At 40.6% G+C, this 26,046-nt stretch overlaps 1 protein-coding gene across 1 annotated transcript; it reads right to left on the bottom strand.

Moving 5' to 3' along the window:
* Positions 1 to 23,510: 23,510 nt before the first annotated feature.
* Positions 23,511 to 24,802, bottom strand: LOC132025126 (1,5-anhydro-D-fructose reductase-like). The gene has a single exon (XM_059412293.1). It carries the CDS (start codon positions 24,774 to 24,776, stop codon positions 23,871 to 23,873), a length of 906 nt encoding a protein of 301 aa, XP_059268276.1. The 5' UTR covers positions 24,777 to 24,802; the 3' UTR covers positions 23,511 to 23,870.
* Positions 24,803 to 26,046: the final 1,244 nt, after the last annotated feature.

Genomic DNA, 26,046 nt, shown 5'->3' with positions numbered 1-26,046 from the left:
ATCTCAAGTAACTACTATTCAATTTGAGCGTACAAAAAAAAATCTTCCTGTTGCCTTGACAAATTGCTTTGGTTTGGGCCTAGTTCTTTTCTGGAGTTTAATTTCCATTGCACGCTCTCTGTCATAGACACCTGTCAACATCCTTTGTCTTAAAAAGGATCCTCCCCATTCTTCTTTATTTATATTCTTTATTCAGTGATGGGAGCAAATTAGCAAAAGAAAAGCATATTCAAGTCATTTTTATTCCAGCTTTTCTTTTTCCTTTTTTTTTTTAATATAAATTTTTGTTCGGAAATAGTGTAACATTCACAAGAAGTTGCAGAACTAGTACAGAGGGTCCTTGAGTACACTTCATTCAGATTCCCTGGATGATTAGCACCTAACGTAACTACAGCACATTGTCAAAGTCAAGAATGTGACGTAGGGAGTGTTATTCACTGGGAGACCACATGTGGATTTCACAAGTTTTTACATTCACTTTTTGGGATATAGTTTTATGAACAATTGTCACACAATATAGATTCTATAACCATCACCATAATTACATTACAGAGCTATTCCATTGACATAGAATATTCCTTGTGTTGCTTGTTAGTGCTTATATCCTCTTTCCAACCCCAAGGCTTGCAACTACTTATTTATTCTTCATCCCTATGATTTTGTCACTTTGAGAATGTTACATAAACGGAAGCACAGAGCATATAGCCTTTTGAGATTGGCTCTTCATTGAGCATAATGCTCTTGAGAGCTATCTAAGTTGTGTGTATCCATAGTTTCTTTCTTTTTATTGCTGAGTAGCATCCCCATACATGAATGTACCACAGCCGGTTTATTCATGTACCCGTCAACAAATACATGTGGTGATGTCCTGATGTGCGGGCTGAATAGCCAGGGACTTGGAAGCAACATGTTTAGGATAAGATGACAAGGAAGTCTGGGGAAGAGCTATGGGGATAGAGCTCTCTGGGTGGGAAAGTGAAGATTTTTGCATCCCATGTGAATGCTTACCAAAGAGTGACCCCAGCAGAGGAGGATTTTAATCAAGTGAATAGAATGAACTGTTTTGTGGTTCTCAATCAGCCTCTTTCCCAGCCACCTCTGTCATTGCAGCAGGCTTGTGAACAGAGTGCTGTGGTGGCCAGGGTGGAGTTTGTGCATGGGCTCAGCAACATAGATATCTACTCACCAAGGCTGACCTGGCTACAGCCACTAGGGAGTGTCCCAATATTCAAGCAGTAGAGACCCAGTAGAGACTAAGTCCCTGATACGGCACAGTTCCCCAGAGTGATCAGCCAGCTCCCAGGTGGTGGGCTGACAATATCTGACTGTTTCCACCATAGAAGCTTTGTTCCTACTGGAATAGGCACTCACTCTGGATATGGATTTTCCTTTCCTGCAAGCAGTACTTCTGTCCAGACTACTATTTGTGGACTTCCTGAATGTCTTATATACCATCATGGTATTCCACAAAGTATTGCTTCTAATCAAGGAACTCTCTTCATAGCAAATGAAGTGGGTCAATGGGCCCATGGTCATGGGAGTCACTGGTCCTACTGCATTCCCCACCATCATGAAATAGCTAGTTAGAATGGAGGAATGGCTTATGAAGACTCAGTTACAGGGCGACCTAGGTGGCAGTACCTTGCGGGGCTGAAGCAAGATTTTCAAGGAGGCTATATGTGCTATGAATTTGTATCCAGCATATGGTATTGCTTTATCTGTAGCCAGGATTCCCAGATCCATGAATCAATGGGTAGAAATGAGTGGCACCACTCTCTATTACTCCTAGTGACTCACGAGCAAAATTTTTGCTTCTTATCCCCATGAACTTATACTTTGCTGGCCTAAGTCTTAACCATCAAAGGGAAGAATGTTTCCACCAGCAGACACAGGAATGATTCCATTGAATTAAAAGTCGAGACCCATCCAGGCACCCGTGTTGCCATGTGCCTCTGAATCAACAGGCCAAGAAGACGGTTACTGTTCTGGTTGGGATATTTGATTTTGACTACTAAGGGGAAATTGCACTACTATTCCACGGGAGATGCCATAAGGCATCTCTCAATATTACCATGCCCTGTGGTGTGATACAATGAGCATTGGGTGCTACATGCAATGTATGAATAACCGAACTCTACATTAAAAACTAATGATACACAATATGTTAACCAATTGAATTTAAATAAGTTTAAAAAATAATAATCTTTTGTAGGATTAAAAAAAGGAGGGGGGGGGGAAAGTCAATGGAAAATCCAAACCAGCTAGCACTACAAATGGCTCAGACCCTTCAGGAGTAAAGGTTTAGATCCTCCCACCAGGCAAAGAACTAAAACCAACTGAAGTGTTTGATGTGGACAAAGGGACTACAGAATAGATAAGTAGAAGAAGGTATCATAAATATCAGCTATGACCACATGACTATTCACAGAAGCAAGAATTATTGTTTTCTTAAGTATTTCCTCCTTACTTTGGTTGTGTGTGTGTGTGTGTGTGAGAGAGAGAGAGAGAGAGAATGAAGTTGACAAGGCATGGCCTTGTGATAGTTAATTTTATGTTAAGTTGGTTGGTCCGTGGTGCCAGGTTTGTGGTCAAACATTCTGGATTTTCCCATGAGGGTGTTTTGGGATGAAATTAATATTAATACTTACTATGAGTAAAGCATATTTCCTTCCATAATGGGGGAGAGGCACTTATCCAATCAGTTGAAGGCCTGAATAGAACTGAAGACTGACTTTCCCCCAAGAAGAGAGAATTCTACCAGCAGACAACCTTTGCACTTAAGTTGCATTGACTCTGCTTCTCCCTGCCCACCTTGCAAATTTTAGTCTTGCCAGCCTCCAAAACTCTGTGAGCTAATTCCTTAAAATAAAGATTTGTTTTTGTTTCTCTCGAAGACCATGGTTAATACACTAGGTTTCAGCTGTTACATATACAGTTACTATGAACATTCAAGTATAAGGTTTTGTATGGGCAAAGTTTTCATCTCTCTGGAATAAATATGCGTTAGTATGACCAGTGGGTAATGTGGTAAGTGTGTGTGTGTGTGTGTTTCACTTGGTAGGAAAGTGCAAAGATTTTTTCTAGAGCACTTACACCAATGTACAGATCCACAACCAAGTCTGAGAGATCTAGCTGGTCTTGATCTTTAGTTCTTCAGAACTTGGTACTGTTTGTATTTTGTTGTTGTTGTTGTTTCAGCCATTCTAACAGGCGTGCAGTGTGATATTTTGATTTTTAAGTTCTATTCTCCACCTAATCACGTTTATCATTATTTGTTTTTCTCTCCCCAAAACCTGCCTGAATCATATTTTCAGAAAGTGCGAGCTGATAGAAACAGGATGATTTTGATTTGGGTAGACTGATTTTCCAGACTAATTACCTGAAGAAAGAATTTCCAGTAATCACTGTAGATTTCACAAGAAATTTCCAAAATGCAGGTCTCTGCATTATCTAATGCTGTGTAACAAATCACCCTAGTACCTACAGGCTTGGAACAACAACATTCATCTCGGCCAGTTCTGTGGGTCAGGAGTCGGAGCACAGCTTGGCTGGGTTCTCCAGCACTGCACCTTCCGGAGGCAGCAGAAGGAGGCAGCAGTCAGAGCAAGGTGTGACTCAAGATCCACTTTCCAGCTCACTGAGATAGTAGGCAGGCTTCGGTGCTTTGCAGACTATTGGACCAAGGACTTTAGCTCCTTGTTAGCTGTTGGCTAGCGGCTGTCCCCGGTGCTTTACCCATGGGTCTATTCGCTGTGGTAATCTGCTTCACCTCTCTCTCTCTCTCTCTCTCTCTCTCTCTCTCTCATGCACACACACACACACACACACACACACACGTGCACACTCGAAAGAGATTGCACAATAATATGAATAATAGCATGTGGAAATCATTAGGAACTGCTGGTGCTGCCGACCACAGCAGGTGTTTAAGTTTGACAATCTAGATGGAGCAGAGGCTACTGAAGCATTTCCCTTAAAGCCATCTTTGCAAGGTAAGCGTAAATTTTACTTATAGAACAATTGTTTATTTGTGATAATTTGGGGAAGGAAGACAGATGGAGCAGATGGGTTCCAAAATTGCAAATACCTCCTGACACCACCACTATAAGATCTAAACAAAAGAATCCCTCTCTACCAGGAGTGAGTGCTGTCACTTAAAGAGGCTGAACAGATAAATTTAAGGAAGTAGTTGATTCTCAGCTCTAGACTTGAAATCAAGAGGCTGGGACAGCACAATTAAGCTTCCACAGCAAAATAAAACTAGTATCAGAAATCTACAAATTTAGTAAGCCAAGTTGAGTCTATTCTATGGCCCTTTCTCAGATTTGAGGTTAGAAACAATGCTGTCAACCAGAAGAAGGCAGTATGAAAAGTTAGTTTCAAGACCAGAAAAGAGCAAGCCTTGGGCTCCTCAGATCTACCTTATACCATCCCAATGGCCTGGGGAAGGCTCCTAAGAAATTAAACTAGAATTTAAGAAATGTTTTTTTGATTTTGATTTTTAAAAAAAATTTTTAAGTTTTAATTCCGGTTAGTTAACAAACAGGGTTCTATTAGTTCCAGGTACACAATATAGTGATTCAACAATTCCACACATCTCCTTGTGCTTATCACGACAAGCACACTCCTTAACCCCATCACCTAGTTCACCCATCCCTCCATCCACCTCCTTTCTGGTAACCATCAGTTTCTTCTCTAGAGTGAAGAGTCTGTTTCTTGGCTTCTCTCTCACTTTTTCTCTCTGTCTCTCTTTCTGTTTTTCCCCTTTGCTTATTTATTTTGTTTCTTAAATTCCATGTGTGAGTGAAATTATATAGTATTTGTCTTTCTCTGACTTATTTTGTCTAGCACTATACTTTCTAGCTCCCTCCATGTCTTGAAAATGGCAAGATTTCATTATTTCTTATGGTAATATTCCATTGTATAGGTACACCACATCTTCTTTAACCATTGATCCACTGATGGACCCTTGGGCTGCTTCCATATCTTGGCTATTGTAAATAAAGTGTCAATAAACCTAGGGGTGTATGCCTCTCTTTGAATTAGTGTTTTTGTATTCTCTGGGTAAATATGCAGTAGTAGGACTGCTGGATTGTAGGGTAGTTCTATTTCTAAATTTTGAGGAACCTCCCTATGTTTTCCACAGTGGCTGCACCAGTTAAGGAATACTTTTCAAAACATATATTTGTACAATATATTCATATTACTGGAAGGAAACACCAGAATCTGAGTAAGATTAGTTATCTCAGGAGAGAGGACTAAGGGGTCTGTGCTGAGAGACAAGACTTGGTTGTTACAATGATATCTTTTTTTTTTTTTTAAGATTTTATTTATTTATTTGACAGAGAGATCCCAAGTAGGCAGAGAGGCAGACAGAGAGAGAGAGGGAAGCAGTTTCCCTGCCAAGCAGAGAGCATGATATGGGGCTCAACCCCACGACCCTGAGACCATGACCTGAGCCGAAGGCAGAGGCTTAACACTCTGAGCCATCCAGGCGCCCCTACAATGATTTCTTTTTATGCTTTTTCAATGTACCCATGAACCTATATTTATCTTTCCATTTAAAGCCAGTATTAAAAGCTCTCTTAAACCATACCTGAAGCAAAGATAAAGAAAGAAGGCAAATTACCTGGAAAGTAACTACAGTGAGAACATTTTTCATCAAAAACCTATGGGATGGGGCTCCTGGGTGGCTCAGTGGGTTAAGCAACTGCCCTCAGCTCAGGTCATGATCCTGGAGTCCTGGGATCGAGCCCCGCATTGGGCTCCCCACTCAGCAGGAAGCCCGCTTCTCCCTCTCCCACTCCCCTGCTTGTGTTCCCTCTCTCGCTGTCTCTCCCTCTCTCTGTCAAATAAATAAAATCTTTAAAAAAAAAAAAAAAACCTGTGGGACACAATTCAAGCTGTATTCAATTGAAAATGAATAACTCGAAAGGGGGAATGAAAATCTGGAGGTGGATAATGGGGATGGTAGCATACGCTTCGTGAATATACTAATAAGAGTCAAATTGTGGCCCTCTTTGACCACAGACGTGTGCCCAGGCTTCAGAAGTAAAGAGGTATTTCACAGAATAGCTAGTTTCTAGCTAAAATAATATCATCAAGAATTGAAAAAAACAGGGGCTCCTGGGTGGCTCCGATGGTTAAGCGTTTCCCTTTTGCTCAGGTCGTGATCCTGGGATCCTGGAATCGAGCCCCATGTCAGGCTCCCAGCTCAGCAGGGAGTTCTGCTTCTCCTTCTCCCACTGCCTCTCTCCATGCTTGTTCTCTTTCTGTCTCTGTCTCTGTATTTCTCTCAAATGAATAAAAAAAAAAAATCTTAAAAAAAAAAAAAGGAATTGGGAAAACAAACACATGCCTGGAAATGAATCTTGAGGGTGCTGAACAGAATATAAGGCTGGATTCAGAAGAGTTCGTTGATGTGGGACACTGTCCTGTAACGTTCTGCCAAGGATACCTGAGATTGGTCTTAATATATTGTTGTATATATAGAATATATATTGCTGTATAAATGGAGTAATTCCTTGAACCTCAGGGCAGAAATATCCATTTTAAATTAGGTGTAGGTACCATAATTACTCTAGTAATTAAGGAATGGGTCAGACAGTTCAGAGTGGGCATGTGAGACTCTATTTGTATCACCAGCTGACTATGATGCCCAGGAAGTCCTGGAGGACACTCTACTAGAACAATAAGAATTCTCTAGTGAGGGGGTCACTAAGAACCTTAAGAAGCTCGGTGGTGATTTTCTCTTGTAGGCTGGACTTGCAGCGATGGAAATGAGCTCCCTAGTGACAAGATGAGAGGATCCCGAAATATCAGAAGTCAAGCGACAGTATCCAAGACAATGAGAGGCAAGATAGATGTACTTGCCATACTGCAAAACCAGAATGGAAGTGGAGGCCTTAATCCTCTAGGACCTGTAGTGAAGGCTGGCAGACCACAGTGTTCCTAAGGGTGGAATAGATGAATGGGTAATCAAGTAGGTAGTTTTTGATCTATATAATCTAAAAAGGTCACAGGTGGGAGACAACTAATGTCATCTGTTGCAATAAAAAAATATTATAATCCCTCACACTGTTTCCAGACTTGAACTTATTCTCAGGCCTAGAGTCCACTGGCTGAAGACTTCGTTGCAGAAGAACCAGGCCAACACCTGATGTGTACTGCAGGGATTTTCCCAGTTCCTTACCCCAAAGGGACCTATAGTTGCAGAGTAATTGTCTACTGTGAAAAAGGGAATACTCTTTTTTTGGATGTAGGATCTGACACTGGTCCCAGGGACCCCACTAACATGACCCCTGATTAAAGTGGATCAATCACACAGAGGTCAGGTACTAAGTGGAGTTCTGGTCCAAGTCTGTGCCACAGTGGGTTCCGTGGGCCCAGGCATCTACTCTGTGGTCATTTTACTCATTCCATTGAGGATATTATCAAAATGGATATAATTTTCAGCTGACAGAATCATGAAACTAGTTTCCTGACATGTTATGAAAGCATCGTAATGATAGGAATGACCAAGTGAGGGCCTCTGAAACTGCCTCTTGCCTGAGCCAAGATAGCAAAGCAGAAACAGTATTGCATCTTGGATATAATAGAAGAAACCAGGCCAATCTTAAAGACTTGGAGGCTGCCAAGATGCCCAACATCCACGATTCCACTCAGCTCACCATCTGGACCTTGCAAAAATCCTAAAAGTTGGTGGTGGACTGTACAACTTAACTAAGTTGGAAGCTCCAGTTACAGTTTCTATACTGAACTGATGTCTTTACCAGACTGGTCAGCAGAGCCCTAGCCAGCTCTTAATATGACAAGCTAATTCTTCTCAATCCTATTGGGAAAGAAGATCCCCTATTGGGAAAGAAGAAAGGCAAATACACCTTTATTTGGAACAGACAGAAAAAGGTATTCATGATTTTGCCCAGAGTTGTATATTTCCCATTCTTTCTTATATTTTTATTTTGGTCTTAATGTATTGCTGGAATAATAATCTACAGGAATCCTGACTGGACACTCTGCCAAATATCACCTGGTCTGCCACATTAGTAAGATCAGGTTCATTGGACCGGATAAGCAGGAAGGGGCAAGTACTCTGAATGCCAGACGCACACACACTCCACAAAGATTTGAGGGGCTATTGCACCAGTAAAATTTTTAGATAATCTAATGGTTTGAGAATTTCCAGAACATACCCTCAAAGATGCAGAAGAAGTTCTTGCAATTTGTCCCATGTACACAAAAGCACCGCACTAGGTAGGCTGTTTCAGATTTTGAAGATAGCCTATGTCTCACTTGGGAATATTTTTCTAATCTGTTTATAGGGTGACTCAGAAGGTCTTGGAGCAAGGGAGGAGTATGACAGATTCAGACTGGTGTAAGCAAAACTCCCTTTGGACCAGTGACCCAGCATATCTCACAGTGCTAGAGGTATCTGGTAAATAAGAGTGCTGAGGGGATTTCCTGACAAGCCCCATAGGAGAATTACAGCACAGACCTCCAGGTTTCTGGAGAAAGACTATGCTGTCTGTTAAAAAGCAGCTTCAGGCAGACTATGGACATGATTCATCAAGGGGCTATGTAACTGAACAGAGCTATCTCTAAGTTGGGTATCATCAGACCCAGCAAGTCATATGTTAGAGTAGGATCTCATTTCACATGTCCTTGAAGGCAAATTCATCAGCTTATCTGGGCAATTTGACTGTTTTGTAGGTATCACAAAAGAGAAAAGTAACTGTTCATGGAGTTTTCTAAACTGTGGTCCTATCCCATTTAGTTGAGTGAAATTAAATGTTTTGATGTAGCCGTTGTATGCAAATAATTCCTTAAAACTAGTCTTCCCATTTTCTGTTGTTTTTACCTTTCTTGAAAATCTCTTCCCTACCTTAAAAAATTATATATTTTAAAAATTCTCCTATATATCTTGTTAAATCCTGTTAATCCTCTTGTTAAAGAGCTTTGTTCTTTATATGTTGATTTTAATCTGTCTCTATCTTGAATTTATTTTATGTGTAATGTGATGTAGGGACCTATTGTTTTTCCAAATTAAGAGTAAGTTTTTCCATCCTTTAGCATTTCCTTTTCCCCCAATAATATGAAGAATTCCCTTCCTGATATACTAATTTCTCAAGTATACATAGTTCTATTTATGGATTCTCTATAATGTGCTATTGACTTCCTGTACTAATAGCTCTCTGTTTAATGATTGTGGTTTTATATTACTTCTTGATATCTGGTATGATATTATCTCCTTTAGTGTTCATTTGTTTGTGTGCATTGTATTTTTGGAAGCCTATTATTGTGCAGTTTCTCTTCCAAATAAAATTTTAATTGAAATGTTTATTGAGATAATTATAGATTCCAATGCAATTGAAAGAAACAAAACAGAGAATAACTCTATGTACATTTTACCCAGTTTCTCCAAAGTAGCAACATTTGTAAAAGCATAATATGTAACATCAAAACAGGGAAATTGATTTGATACAAACCACTGATCTAATTCACATCTCCCCAGCTAGTTCATCTATGTGTATATGTGTGTTCAGTTCCATACAATTTCATCACACATGTAAGTCCATGTATCCACTACCAAACTCAAGACAGTGAGTAGTTCCCAGGCAATTATTTCTCAAGTTGCCTTTTTAAAAAAATGCAGATTTTATTTATTTATTTATTTATTTATCTATTTAAGAGAGAGCACAAGCAGGAGAAGGGGCAGAGGGAGAAGAGAGAGTGAAGCAGACTCCCTGCTCGATCCCAGGACTGTGGGATTATGACTTGAGCCCAATGCATACGCTTAACCAACTGAGCCACCCAGATACCTCTTTTTAAAAAATTAAGTAAACTCTACCCCCAATATGGAGCTTTAACTCATGACCCCTAAGATCAAAAGTCACTTGCTTTACTGGCCAAGCCACCAGGCACCACTAGTGTTGCCTTTTTGTAAGCATACTACTTCCCTAGTCCCCCATGGTAGCTGTTAATTGCCTTCTGTTTCTAAAATGCTGTCATTTTGAAGTGCTATATCAAGGGAATTGTTATAGTATGTAAATTTTGGAATTGGAATTTATAACTTTCTTCACTCAGTATAATGCCCTGTATATTTATTCAATGTCTATGTTTCAATAATTTGTTGCTCTTTATTGCTGAGTAATATTCCATAGCCTGAAAGTACAGAAGTATGTTAAAACTATTCAGCTATTAAAGACAGCTGGACCTACAAAAGATAGAAACAGAAGGAAAACTTGCAGACTCTTTTTTATGAAGCTAGAATTACCCTGATCTCCATTCCAGGCAAATACCCCACTAAAAAAAAAGAGAATTTCAGACCAATATCCCTGATGAATATGGACGCCAAGATCCTTGACACGATCCTTGACATGAACTAATAGGATCCGACAGTACATTAAAAAGATTATCCATCATGACCAGGTGGGATTTATCCCTGGGATGCAAGGGTGGTTCAATATTTGCAAATCAATCAATGTGATAGAACAAATCAGTAAGAGAAGAGAGAAGAACCACATGGTCCTCTCAGTTGATGCAGAAAAAGCATTTGACAAGATAGAGCATCTGTTCCTGATTAAAACACTTCAAAGTATAGAGATAGAGTGAATGTTCCTCAACTTCATAAAATTTATCTATGAAAACCCACAGCGAATATCATCTTCAATGGGGAAAAGCTGACAGCCTTCCCTTTGAGATCAGGAACATGACAAGGATGCCCCCTCTCACCACTCTTGTTCAACATAGTACTAGAAGTGCTAGCAGCAGCAATCAGACAACAAAAAGAAATAAAAGGTATTCAAATTGGCAGTGAAGTAGTCAAACTCCCTCTTTCCAGTGACATGATACTTTATATGGAAAAACCCAAAAGACTCCACCCCCAAACTACTAGAACTCATATAGAAATTCAGTAATGTGGCAGGATACAAAATCAATGTACAGAAACCAGTTACTTTCTTATACACTAACAATGAAAATTAGAAAGGGAAATTGCAGAATCAATTCCAATTACTATAGCACCAAGAACCATAAGATACATGGGAATAAACCTAACCAAAGAGGTAAATGATCTGTACTCAGAACTACAGAATACTCATGAGAGAAATTGAAGAAGACACAAAAAGATGGAAGAGCATTCCATGCTAATGGATCAGAAGAATAAACATTGTTAAAATGTCTATACTGCCTAGAGGAATTGATTCTTTCAGTGCCATCCCGATGAAAATTTTTCAAAAAGCTGGAACAAACAATCCTAAAATTTGTATGGAACCAGAAGAAACCACAAATTGCTAAGGAAATGTTGAAAAAACTGGGGGCATCACATTGCCTGATTTTAAGCTTTACTGCAAAGCTGTGATCACCAAGACAGCATGGTATTGGCACAAAAACAGACACATAGACCAGTGGAACAGAGTAGAGAGCCCAGATATGGACCCTCAACTCTATGGTCAAATAATCTTCAACAAAGCAGGAAAAAGTGTACAGTGGAAAAAAGACAGCCTCTTCAGTAAATGGTGCTGGGAAAATTTGACAGCTATGTATAGAAGAATTAAACTTGACCATTCTCTTACCCCATACACAAACATAAACTTGAAATGGGTAAAAGACCTCAACGTGGGCAGGAATCTATCAAAATCCTAGAGAAGAATACAGGCAGTAACATCCTCGACATCAGCCACAGCAAATTCTTTCAAGACATGTTACAAAAGGCAAAGGAAACAAAAGTGAAAATGAACTTTTGGGACTTCATCAAGATCCAAAGTTTCTGCTCAGTGAAGAAAACAGTCAACAAAACAAGGAGGCAACCCACAGAATGGGAGAAGATATTCACAAGTGACACTATAGACAAAGGGTTGATATCCAAGATCTATAAAGAACTCCTCAAACTCAACACACACAAAACAGATAATCATGTCAAAAAATGGGAAGAAGACCTGAACAGATACTTCTCCAAAGAAGACATACAAATGGCTAACAGACACATGAAAAAATGTTCATCATTAGCCATCAGGGAAATCAAATCAAAGCCACATTGACCCAAACCATAAGATACCTAGGAATAAACCTAACCAAAGAGGCCAAGAATCTATACTCAGAAAACTATAAAGTACTCATGAAAGAAATTGAGGAAGACACAAAGAAATGGAAAAATGTTCCATGCTCCTGGATTGGAAGAACAAATATTGTGAAAATGTCTATGCTACCTAAAGTAATCTACACATTTAATGCAATTCCTATCAAAGTACAATCCATCTTTTTCAAAGAAATGGAAGAAATAATTCTGAAATTTATATGGAACCAGAAAAGACCTCGAATAGCCAAAGGGATATTGAAAAAGAAAGCCAAAGTTGGTGGCATCACAATTCCGGACTTCAAGCTCTATTACAAAGCTGTCATCATCAAGACAGCATGGTAGTGGCACAAAAACAGACACATAGATCAATGGAACAGAATAGAGAGCCCAGAAATAGACCCTCAACTCTATGCTCAACTAATCTTTGACAAAGCAGGAAAGAATGTCCAATGGAAAAAAGACAGCCTCTTCAATAAATGGTGCTGGGAAAACTGGACAGCCACATGCAGAAAAATGAAATTGGACCATTTCCTTACACCACACACAAAAATAGACTCAAAATGGATGAAGGACCTAAATGTGAGAAAGGAATCCATCAAAATTCTTGAGGAGAATACAGGCAGCAACCTCTTCGACCTCAGCCTCAGCAACATCTTCCTAGGAACATCGCCAAAGGCAAGGGGAGCAAGGGCAAAAATGAACTATTGGGATTTTATCAAGATCAAAAGCTTTTGCACAGCAAAGGAAACAGTTAACAAAACCAAAGACAACTGACATAATGGGAGAAGATATTTGCAAACGACATATCAGATAAAGGACTAGTGTCCAGAATCTATAAAGAACTTAGCAAACTCAACACCCAAAGAACAAATAATCCAATCAAGAAATGGGCAGAGGACATGAACAGACATTTCTGCAAAGAAGACATCCAGATGGCCAACAGACACATGAAAAAGTGCTCCATATCACTCGGCATCAGGGAAATACAAATCAAAACCACAATGAGATATCACCTCACACCAGTCAGAATGGCTAAAATCAACAAGTCAGGAAATGACAGATGCTGGCGAGGATGCGGAGAAAGGGGAACCCTCCTACATTGTTGATGGGAATGCAAGCTGGTGCAACTGCTCTGGAAAACAGCATGGAGGTTCCTCAAAATGTTGAAAATAGAACTGCCCTATGACCCAGCAATTGCACTACTGGGTATTTACCCTAAAGATACAAACGTAGTGATCCAAAGGGGCACGTGCACTCGAATGTTTATAGCAGCAATGTCCACAATAGCCAAACTATGGAAAGAACCTAGATGTCCATCAACAGATGAATGGATCAAGAAGATGTGGTATATATACACAATGGAATACTATGCAGCCATCAAAAGAAATGAAATCTTGCCATTTGCGAGAACGTGGTTGGAACTAGAGCGTATCATGCTTAGTGAAATAAATCAATTGGAGAAAGACAACTATCATATGGTCTCCCTGATATGAGGAAGTGGTGATGCAACATGGGGGCTTAAGTGGGTAGGAGAAGAATCAATGAAACAAGATGGGATTGGGAGGGAGACAAACCTTAAGTGACTCTTAATCTCACAAAACAAACTGAGGGTTGCTGGCAGGGGAGGGGGGTTGGGAGAAGGGGGGTGGTATTATGGACATTGGGAAGGGTATGTGCTTTGGTGAGTGCTGTGAAGTGTGTAAAACTGGCGATTCACAGACCTGTACCCCTGGGGATAAAAATATATGTTTATAAAAAATAAAAAATCATTAAAAAAAAAACACATTGAGATATGATCTTACATTAGTTAGAATGGCCAAAATCATCAAGACAATAAACAAGTGTTCAGGAGGATGTGGAGAAAGGGGAACCTCTTACACTGTTGGTGAGAATGCAAGTTGTTGCAGCCACTTTTGAAAACAGTGTGGAAATTCCTTAAGAAATTAAAAATAGGGCTACCGTATGACCCTGCAATTGCACTACCGGGTATTTACCCCAAATATACAGATGTAGTGAAAAGAAGGGCAACCTGTACCCCAGTGTTTACAGCAGCAATGGCCACAGTCACCAAACTGTGGAAAGAGCCAAGATGCCCTTCAACAGACTAATGGATAAAGGAGATATATTCCATATGTACAATGGAGTATTATGCCTCCATCAGAAAAGATGAATACCCAACCTTTGTATCAACATGGGTGGTACTGGAAGAGATTATGCTGAGTGAAATAAGTCAAGCAGAGAAAGTCAATTATCATATGGTTTCACTTACTTGTGGAGCACAAGGAGTAAGATGGAAGACATTAGGAGATGGAGAGGAGAAGTGAGTTGGGGTTGGAGGAAGTCAGAGAGGGAGAGTAACCTTGAGAGACTGTGGACTCTGAAAAACAAACTGAGGGTTTTGGAGGGGAGAGGGAGTGGGGGTTGGGTGACCCTGGTAGTGGGTATTAAGGAGGGCACATATTGCATGGAGCACTGCGTGTGGTGCATAAACAATAAATTTTAGAACACTGAAAAAAAATTAAATTTAATTTAAAAAAAAAGAAGACAGCTGGACCAATTCCAGTTTGGGACTATTACAAATAAAGCTACTAGGAACATTCATGTATAGGTTCTTGTGTAAACATAAATTTGCATTCCTCTAGAATAAATGACCAAGAGTCTAATCTCTGGTTGATATGGGAATTAGGTATATAAGTTTTTAAGAGATTGACAAACTGGGGTGCCTGTGTGGCTCCGTCAGTTAAATGCCAGACTCTTGATTGTGGCTAGATAATGATCTCAGGCTTCTGAGATGGAGCCCCGCCTTGGGCTCTGCGCTCAGTCGGAAGTCTGCTTGTCTCTCTCTCCCTCTCCCTCTGTCCCTCCCACTTGTGCACGCATTCCCTTGCTTGCTCTCTCTTGCTCAAATAAATCAATCTTAGAGAGGAAATTAACAAACTGTTTTCCAGACAGGCTGTATCATTTCACACTCTCATCAGTAAGTGATTTCTCAGAACAAAATCTTTTAAATTGAAGAAGTCCAATTTATCAATTTTTCTTATGCTTCATGCTTTGGATGGCAATTATAACAACTCTTTAAATAGCTCTAGGTCCCCCCAATTTTTTTCCCTATTTTTAAAAAAATAGTTTTATGTTGTATCTTTAAGTCTGTGACTCTTTTGCAGGTAATTAAAAAAATTATTCTTAATATTTTTTAGAGAGAGGAAGAGAGGGGAAAGAGGAGCAAAGGGGAGGAAGGGAGAGAATCCCAAGCAGGCTTCACACCCAGAGTGGATCCTCTACACAGGGCTTGATTTCACCACCCTGAGGTCATGACTTAAGCTGACATCAAGAGTTGGATGCCTAACAGACTGAGCCACCTGGGTGTACATTTTGCAGTTAATTTTTGTGTACACTATGAAGCTGGAGTCATGTTTTACTTTATTTTTTGCCTGGGGATGTTCAATTGCTCCGTACCATTTGCTAAAAAGGCTATCATTTTTTAGTTGTTTCTGCATTTCTGTCAAAAACTAGTTGAGCACAGCAGCACCTGGGTAATTCAGTCAGTTAAGCATCTGCCTTCAGCTCAGGCCCTGATCTCAGGGTCCTGGGACTGAGCCCCACGTTAAGCTCCCTGCTCAGCCAGGAGTCTGCATCTCCCTCTCCCCCTGCCCGTCTCCCCATCTTGTGCGCTCGCTCTCTCTCTCTCTCTGAAATAAAATAAAACCCTTAAAAAAATTTGTTGAGCATATTTGCATGGGTCTACTTCTGAATTCTCTATTCTGTTCCATTGATCTATGTGTCTGTCCCTCTGCCAATACTATACCATGTTGATAACTCTAGCTACATATTAGGTTTAATATCATGTAGAATGGTTTTTTTTTCCATTTTATTCTTCTTAATCAAGATTACTTTGGCTATTTTTATGTTTGTGGGAGTTTCTGTATAATTTCAGAATAACTTTGTTGAGATTTTCATAGGAATTACATGCAGGCTCTAGAACAATTTGGAAAGGAATGATATCTTTTTTGTAATCCATTACAAGGTATGTCCCTTCATTTATTTATATCTTCTTTGATTTCTTCTTTTGTCAGAATTTCGTAATAATCAAATCCTACACATGTTTTGTTAAATGTATACCTAGGTGTTTCGTTTTCTTTGAAGAACCTGAAATGGTATTGTATTTTATTTTGGTTTCCATGTGTTTATAATTAGTTCATGGGAACATGATTGGTTTTGGTATGTTGATCTTGTGTCCTGTAACCTTGCTGAATTAACTTATTACTTCTTGGAGTGTTTCTCTTTGTTTTTTTGTTTTTTTTTTCTTTTTTCTTTTTGTTTTTGTTTTGGTAGATGCCTTCAAATAGTCTACATGGAAAATCATGTCATTTGTAAATAGAGATGGTTTTATTTCTTCTTTTTTAACAGGTATGTCTTTTATCTCCTTTTCTTACCTTATTTTACTGGCTAGAATTTCCAATACTATATTGAACAAGAGTTGTTTGAGTGAATGGACATTCCTGCTTTGTTCCTCATCTTAGGGGGAAAGCATTACATCTTTCACCATTAAATATGATGAGAGCTGCAGGTTTTAGGTAGGCTTTCTTTATCAAGTTGGGGCATTTCCCCTCTTTCTTATCTTGGTGAAAACTTTTATATGAGTAAGTATTGGATCTGTTAGAGGGGAAGTGGCATCATCTGACACGATCATATAATTTTTCTTTTGAATTTGCTGATATGATGAGTTATACTGGTTAATTTTCAAATACTTAAACAGTCTTACATACCTGAAATAAATCCCTCTATGGTCATAATATATAATTCTTTTTACACATTATTGGATTTACCTTGCTAATATTTTATTGACGATTATTGTGTCTATGTTCATGACAGATACTGGTTATTGTAATTTTCTCATTTTGTACCATTTTTGTCTGCTTTTGGTGTTGGAGTAATAGTGGCCTCGTAGAATTCAGAAGTGTCCCCCCTTCTCTTTTCTGGAAGAAATTTTGTAAAATTGATGCTAATTCTTTAAATATTTGATAGTGTTCTCCAGTAAAACCATCTGGGTCTGGGGATTTATTTTCTGGGAGCTTTGAAATTATGAAGTCAATTTCTTCAATTGCTATTCAGATTATATATATCATCTTCATTGAATTCTGAGAGTTTCTGGGTCTTGAGGAGTTAATTTATTTCTTCTAAGTTGTTGATTTGTGAATATAAAATTACTTAGATTATTCCTTTATTACCTTTTTAATGGCTGTAGGATCTGTAGTGCTATTCCCTATTTCATTTTTTTAAATTAAAGATTTTATTTATTTATTTGAGAGAAAGAGATAGTGAGAGAGAACATGAGAGGGGAGAAGGTCAGAAGGAAAAACAGACTTCCCGAGGAGCTGGGAGCCCGATGTGGGACCCAATCCCAGAATTCCAGGATCATGACCTGAGCCAAAGGCAGGGGCTTTAATCCACTGATCCACCCAGGTGCCCCTGGAGGTGTATCAGTTTTATTGAAATTTTTAAAGAGTCCGTTTTTTGTTTTGTTCTCTTATTCTCTTATATTCAATTTCATTGACTTCTGCTCTCTATTTCTCCATTCCTTCTTTTTGTTTTGAGTTTATTTTGTTCCTTTTTTAGTCTCTTGAGATAGACATTTAGTGCTATTAATCTTCCTCCTAGTACTGTTTTATTGACATTATATGTTGTATTTTCTTTTTATTCAGTTCTACATATTTTTAAATTTCTTTTGGGACTTTCCATTTGACCTAAGTATTATTTAGAAGTGTGTGGTATAATTTTCATGGGTTTAGACATTTTTCCATTGTCTTTCTGTTATGGATTGCTAGCTTGATTCCATTATGACCACAGAGCACAGTCTGTATTATTTCCGTTCTTTTAAATTTATTGAGATTTGTTTTATTGCTAAAGATAGGGACTGTTTTCACTAATGTTTGATGTGCAGTTGAGACAAAAATGTGTATTATGTTATTGTTTGGCAGAATGCTCTATAAATGTCAACTGGAACCTATTGGTTGATTGTGCTGTGTAGAGCTCCTGTATCCTTGCTGATTTCTTTTCCAGTAATATTATTGGTAGCTGAGAAAGGGGTGTTGAAGTCCCTAATTATAACTGCAGATTTCCCTAGAGAACCAGTTTTCATCCCTTAGGGAGAATATTTCCCCCCAATGATCTAAAAAAGAACTTGAGGAAGACTTATGTATACATGTTCTAGCTGTTCCTCTGGTCTCTGATAGGATTATAGTTCTTCATCCACTCTGAAACTAAGTGAGAAAACATGATTTGATTTAAACACTAGAGTGTGAAAGGAAGTGCCATGTGTCACTTGAGTGCACAAGTCTCCAGCTCTCTTCCTTCTGCTCCTCTAATTCTGGAAAAACATGGTGCTTGGTCTCCAGTAATGCCTGGATGCCTAAGTGAGAATAATGGGCAGGGCTTCTCTCAAAGCTCACACTGTACCACATTTGTTAGTGAGAAATAAACTTCTGCTATGAACAGCCACTGAGATTTTGTGGGAGTGGGGGCAGGGTGTTTGTTACTATAGCAAAACCTACCCCATCCTTGGTTGGGGAAAAAAGTCAGAGGCATAAAATTAACTCATCGTAATTTAAGTTTAACGTAGTCCTCACAAGGAAAAACTCCCATAAAGCTTTAAACCATAATTATAATACAACTTTTCCAAGTTTATTGCTTAATATTTACCTTCTTACTTGTCTTATTACATATTAAATTTTAAAATGTACATAAAACAAAAGTTCACTACTCTAGAACTCTTAAGTTAGAAATTTAATTTAAACATAGACCAACATAGGGGTATGTGTTTGGGAGGAAGAGAGACCTGCCAGCATTCTCTGAAGGCTCAATGCTTTTCTCCACTTTTTTTCTTGCCAGGCATATGGTAATGGATAATGGATTTCATCACAAGTGAAAAATAAAATTATGTGTTTATTGGATTCATGTGACCTTTTCCTCCAACAATCTTAGGACACTGAACTTTTAGCACATCCATTCCTTAAGTAATTTTAACATGCAGAGAAGATGAGAAGGTCAGACAATTACAAGAAGTCAGCTAGCCAATGTCAGTGGAATGCATTAAGTGTCAGTAGAGTTCCTATTTCAGATATTAAAAACAGGACATAAGGCTACAGTGTAGAGGGGATGAGGCAAGAGGCATGCTGGGAAATATGCTAAAGAATCCCAGGGAATCTGGCAGAGCAGTCAGCTGTCGTTGAGAGGATAGGGAAGAATTAAAGAGCCGTGTTTTCTAAAATAAAAATTTAGGTTTTTTATCAATAAACCTACCTAATACAGGATCTTTACTTACATTCAAATGCTTCTGTTTCTTGTATGAATTCAGCCATTTGTAAAAGTAGATAAGTCTTTTCCATTTGCTCCATTAATGAGTATTGTTTGTTTCCTTTCACTGCACAAACTTTTTGCAGGGCATTGTGAGGTTGTTTCTTTTTCTTCTTCTTCTTCTTCTTCTTCTTCTTCTTCTTCTTCTTCTTCTTCTTCTTCTTCTTCTTCTTCTTCTTCTCCTTCTCCTTCTCCTTCTCCTTCTTCTTCTCCTTCTTCTCCTTCTTCTTCGACCACTGACACAACTTTTAGTAATGAAAATGGGTTCAATCCAGAAAACAGCCACTACCAGTATTGCAGGAGTAAAGGGATTTATTGTAAGAAATAGGGCCTCTGTATGTGTGGGGCAGCTGAGGGAGGGAGGCTCTGGATACTGCAGGGAAAGACCAGAGAAATAGTCCGCTAAGGACTTCAGCCTGAGGATCTGGGGCAGGGCGGGGAGCTATTGTCAGCACAAAGCCCAAGAAGCCATCACCCCCAGACACCGTGTCCTGAGAAGGACAGCTTAGCTTTCTAAATCCCATGCGAGTTCCTCCCGGGGCAAAAATCCAACCCTGAACATTCTGGGTAACACGGTGGTCAACTATGGAAAGGAGACATGGTCCTGTTGAGATGTCCAGAGCACCCAGCACAGTCAAGTACACAAGAAAAAAAAGAACTCTTTATTGAAAATAAGCCTTGCTTATTTTTGTTAAAAAGATTTTATTACTTATTTGAAAGAAGGGGAGGGGAGCACACAGGGAGAATGAGAAGAAGCAGCAGACTTCCCGATGAGCAAGGAGCCCTATGTAGGATTCCATCCCAGGACCCCAGGATAATTGGGGTGCTGGTTAGTGGTAGGATAAAATCAAGAGCTGAGTTTAGTACATTTTTCTTTTTGAAGAACAAAAGAGCAGCTGATATGTTTATGATTTCTCCTGAAATTATTTCCATTAGATTTTAGAAGTGTGTTTGCAACAAAGAAAAGCCCTGATTTTCAGGGTCAGGGCAGCCTCCTGGTCTTAAGGCCTTGGTGATCGAGGCCAGACAATGGCAGTTGTCTGTTTTGAGCCATCTATTGTGTAATAAGTTAATTAAAGCTGCCCTCTTCTTCTGGTTCTAAAGCATAATTTGGGTCTGAAGCATGAGAAAGTCCGTGGACTGTTATTTGCCCTAGAACTGAAAACTTGGCTTGTCATCCAAGTTTAGAAAATGAATACATGAGCCTTCAAACTATTTATCTACAAATAATATAGCGAGAGAGGCCCAAGACAGTTGTCAAAATGAAGTTTAAAACAAGCAGAAAGAAAAATTGCACGCTTTGATTAAAGATTCTGCCAGCATTTTGGTTTGAGGGTCCCAGAAGACAGAAAAGAGGCTCCTTGTGGTTTAGAGCAGGGAGAGGGAGGACAAATGGGACATGAAGAACAGTAGGGAAGCTGTGGTGGAGAGGAGATGGCCAAGACGCTGCTAGAAAGATCTAAGCTGTAAGTGAACCAGGAGAATAGCCCTATGACTGGGTTCTGTAATTGAGCAGAACAGACATTCAATTTAGCTCATTCTAGGAATGAGGACAAGCAGAAGGCTTGTTCACTTGCCTAATTCCTTCCCCCATGCCCCAGTTCACTCTCGAGTACATCTGGGTAGATAATACTTGTTTAACTTAATAACCTAGATTTTAGCCATTTTCTTATAGAGAAACCTCCTCCTCGAACAAAACCTAAACAGCATCTCTATGTGGCTTATTTCCAGCTTAGGAGCCCCCTTTCCTCTCAGATGATGTGGAACTCTACTATCACCAGGTGGCAACTCACAACTTTGCAGGTGAGAGAAAGCAGAAGAAAGTCGGTTCCTTTCAAGCAGCACTGTAACCACAGTTATCTTTGACAGTAGAGCCAAAACTTCTGGGACAAAATGTATTTCAGATTTGGGCCTGCTTACACAAGTTCTGAAAAAATGATACTGATAGTTCCTTCCAAGTGTTAAAAATTGCAAATGTAGATTCACTGTACCTATAGCTTTCCCAAGATTTTATTTTCCTCTTTTAAGTGCCTATCAGTAAAGAAAAAAAACAAAAAACAAAAAACGCCTGTCAGTGTGGAGAAAGCTGACTAGAACTCTGTCCATAGGACCTCCATCGTGTTATCACGATGTTGAATTGTGACCTGTCCGCTCAAAGAGGATTTAGCTTATAGTGAGAGGCCGACAAACCCCGCCCCTCAGCACAGTTTCTACTCTACTTTGCTGTAATAGGGTTTCAGTTCCAGTCTCCTATGACATAGAAGAACAAGAACTGTCTCCCAGGGACTTTGTAAGGATTCAAAGATATAACATGTGAAAATGAGTTGTATGGTGCCAGCCACATGGTAGATGCCATTTTTTAAACATTTATTTATTTTTATTATGTTCAGTTAGCCTCTATATAGTACAGCATTAGTTTTTGATTTAGTGTTCAATGACTCATGATTACGTATAATATCCAATGCTCATCACAGCATGTGCCCTCCTCAGTATGCATCACTAGTGTTATCCCAACTCCCCACCCTCCTCCCCTCTGAAACCCTCAGTTTGTTTCCCAGAGTCCAGAGTTTTTCATGGTTTGTCCCCCTCTCTGATTTCTCCCTCTTTAGCTTTCCCTCCCTTCCCCTATGGTCCTCCGTGCTGTTCCTTATGTTCCATCTATGAGGTAGATGTCATTTAAATGGAAGTTGGCCCTCATACGTGCAATTTAGGTGACAGAGCTATGGACTGGATGTTATACTTACTGGTTTCATCCCTAAAACAGCCCTATAAGGAAAACGAGGCTCTTGTACTAACTTGCCGCTGATCCCACATTCAGTATGTGAGGGCACTGGATATCCAAACTTGGGACTTGCACACTTTTACTGGCATACCATCCTGACCCTGATTCTTCAAGCTAGATGTGAAATCCCATCATACCGTCCTGCAGCCTTGGAATTACTTGGGAGGCTGGACTCCTATGGGGGAAGAAATCCTGGGGTTTTCTTGCATTTGGTTTTTGAAGGTAGGATGCAACACTGGTAAACCCTGAAGGTTCAGGCTGACTGAGAAGGGCAGGCTTGGGGGGCACACACTGAAAGTGGTCTGCCTTTTTTCTGAGGCACAGGGGTTGTGAGGTCATAGCCTTTTGTACGATACACATGAGAATACACAAATATGAAGACATTTTAAAAAGTTAATCTTGGGACACCTGGGTGGCTCAGTGGGTCAAACCTCTGCCTTCAGCTCAGGTCATGATCTCAGAGTCCTGGGATCGAGTCCCACATGAGCTCTCTAGGAAGCCTGCTTCCCCTCTCTTTCTGCCTGCTTCTCTGCCTACCTGTGATCTCTCTGTCTGTCAAATAAATAAATAAAATCTTTTAAAAAATTAATCTTATTCTGAGACTTGATGCCCAGACACATATCTGACTGGCTCTTATCTCCCTAGATTTTCCTTTTACTTGACACCCTTGACAAAATCCTCTTTTGGTTCCTGACCGTTTCTCCAAGTCCCCAAAAATCCTGGTCCCATCTTCTGAAGTCTTCATATGTCCGTCCGTCCTTCCTTCCTTCCTTCCTTTCTTCCTTCCTTCCTGGGACAGTTGCTTGGTATCCTTGAGACTTCCAGAGCTTTTACACTTATATCTTAGGAACTGAATAGCTGGTGTGTTTTAATTTCTTTTTTTTTTTTAAAGATTTTATTTATTTGACAGACAGAGATCACAATTAGGCAGAGAGAGAAGAAGGGAAGCAGGCTCCCCCAAGAGCAGAAAGCCTGATGCGGGGCTCGATCCCAGGACCCTGAGATCATGACCTGAGCCGAAGGCAGAGGCTTAACCCACTGAGCCACCAAGGCGCCCCCACTCATGCCCTCTTGACAGATCCCCAGGACCAGGTGGACCCTGCCTGCCTGACGGGAGTGGCCCACATGTCCTCTCTAAGCTGGGGTTTCCACGGGTTTACCTGAAGAAGAAAAAAAGCCTCTCTGTTGAACTGAGGCATCTCCCACTTTCAGCCAGGTGTTCCCTGGTTGTGTGAAGGTGAATTCTGGGGGATTGGCAGGGACAGAGGCGCACAGACGACGCGGGGCCGGCCCAGGGTTGGTGAGGGGGCTCACCATGCAATGATCTCAACTTTTGTATTTGAGTATTTCCACCACACAATCTTTTGTTCGAGAGTACAGGCCACTTGGCTTGTCTCGTAAAAACCCCATCACACTGTGCTCAAAGGATTCTGAGGACGGAGGTTCTAGAGAGTAATCATCGCCCCCGTGGTGTTTGTCTCTGTCATGGAGACCAGCTGAACCGTGTGAATTTCTCAGGGAGCTCAGCTTCTGTTCCAGGCGGGAATCCACCGAATCAAACCCCATCCCTCCCCTTCCTGGCCGCCCAGTGCCGAGGCGGGCCGGGTGGGAGCTGGGGGTGTCCGTCCAGACAGAGGAGGAGGAAAGGGGAAGCCAGGCTCAGTAGTCTATGTTGAAAGGATAGTCCTTGTGGTTCACAGCTATGGGTAGCCGGCACATTCGGAAGTTCCTGTCCAGGCCGAAGATGTCCTTCATATCCTGTTCTGATAGTTCAAAGTCAAACACCTGGATATTCTCAAGAATCCGCTTTGGGTTGACTGATTTGGGGATCACGATCACATTCCTCTGGATCTGAAATCGCAGCAAAATCTGGGCCGGAGACTTGTTGTACTTCTGGGCCACCCTCTGAATCACGGGGTCATTCATCAGGTCCATCCCCTCACTGGAACCGCCGAGAGGCCGGTACGCAGTCACGGACACGTCTCTGGACTGGCAGAAACGGATCAGGTCCTTCTGGGTCAGATACGGGTGGCACTCAATCTGGTTAGTCACTGGCCTGAATCTCAAGCTGGGTTTGTTCAAAAGTCTCTCCAGCTGCTCATGGTTGAAGTTGGACACCCCGATGGCTTTCACCAGCCCCATGACCACCAGGTCCTCCATGGCCTCCCACGTGTCCAGGAAGTCGGTGTCACTGGGTATCACCATGCCGCTGGGGTCCAAAGGCATGTCTTCCACCCCGGGCTTGAAACCCATGGGCCAGTGTATGAGGTAGAGGTCCAGGTAATCCAGCTTCAAGGCCCTCAGACTCTTGGTGCATGCTGCTTTCACCAGGGACTTCTCATGGCTGGTGCACCAGAGCTTACTGACGATAAACAGGTCCTCCCGCTTCACCACACCCTCCTTGATCTTGCACTGGATCCCGGCTCCAATCTCACTCTCGTTGTGGTATAAGTAGGCGCAGTCGAAGTGCCGATATCCGGCGTCGATGGCCAATTTCACTGCCTCTGTCACTTCCCCTGGAGCCGCCTGCCAGGTGCCCAGGCCGAGCGCTGGGATCCGCTCCATGCCCCGCACCGGACCGCAGCCGCGGGAACTCGTGTTTTAATTTCTTAAGAGGGATCCCATAAGGAAGCTTGGGTTTATGGCAGAGCCCTCGACTAAAGCTTGCATTAAGGAGCACTCAGCAACTGACTGTGTCCCTCCATTACAGGATTGATGCCCTTGCAGGTACACAGAAACTTCTTGGTCAAAGATCATGAAGAACAGTTTTTCTCTTGAAAAGATCTCTTTATTCTTTCTTATGTCAAGTGTATGAAATGTTTCCCAAAATGAAAAAGGTTAAAGAAGTTGTTGTTTGTAAATGGACTTTCTGTATATGACTGATACCAGTTGATCATACCTTGATATTTTGTATTAGTCAGCACTCTCCAGAGAATCAGAACTAACAGAGAAAGAGAGAGAGAGAGAGAGTGTGTCTCTGTGTGTGTGTGTTCTGTTCAGATCCTCCATTACTGGCACAAGGCTCACCCACCTCAAGGGGGACAATCTGCTTTCCTCAACCTACTGATCCAAATGTTGATCTCACCCAGATAGCCTCTCAAAGACACACCTGGAATAATATTTGGCCAAACATGTGGGTACCGTGTGGCCCAATTAAGTTGACATAAAATTAACCATCACAATATTCCATAACTGATCACATTTAATCTGATTTAACTTCATTTGCAGCTTCTATAAAGGCTCTTAAGAGCATAGCTATTAGTTATAAATTTTAAAACCCTGTTTTTTTTTTTTTTATTGATTCTGATTCAGTTCTCTATCAAAACATCCTTGGCTGTGTACTTCGGGCTCTTTTCAAGGTTTGGGTCGTAGACATTTCAAAGAGAGAGAAAAACATCCCTGATATCTGGGAGCTAGCTCAATACTGTCTTGTAGGCCTTATTGTGCCTATGAGCTGGACTTGGCATTTTTCTATTAAACATGAATAGGCTCTCAGAATGTCAAAATCAGACTGCTCTACAATCATCATGGATCAAGGCAAAAACAACAAAACCACTCTCCAGTTATGTTTGAGAACACAGAAAAACATGAACTCTGTCTAAACCATAAAATGACCAAACTATCTCCCTGTCCTGGCTAATATGAATGATTGCTTCTTTCTTAACAATTATAGATTAAGCCTAACTCTAACCTTCCCTCTTTCTAGATAAGGCTTATTCAGATACTCAGCCACAGAACTACCCCCATTTCCTGATAGTACTGAATCTAAAGCCACTTCCTTAAACTTTCCTCAAACCCTGTAAGTTCTTTCTGACATTTATTCCTAAGTTGCCCC

Source organism: Mustela nigripes, chromosome 9 (assembly GCF_022355385.1).
Source record: "Mustela nigripes isolate SB6536 chromosome 9, MUSNIG.SB6536, whole genome shotgun sequence".
Classification (NCBI taxonomy): domain Eukaryota; kingdom Metazoa; phylum Chordata; class Mammalia; order Carnivora; family Mustelidae; genus Mustela; species Mustela nigripes.
The sequence above is the reverse complement of the archived record's forward strand: the minus strand, read 5'-3'. Positions and strand labels throughout refer to the sequence as shown.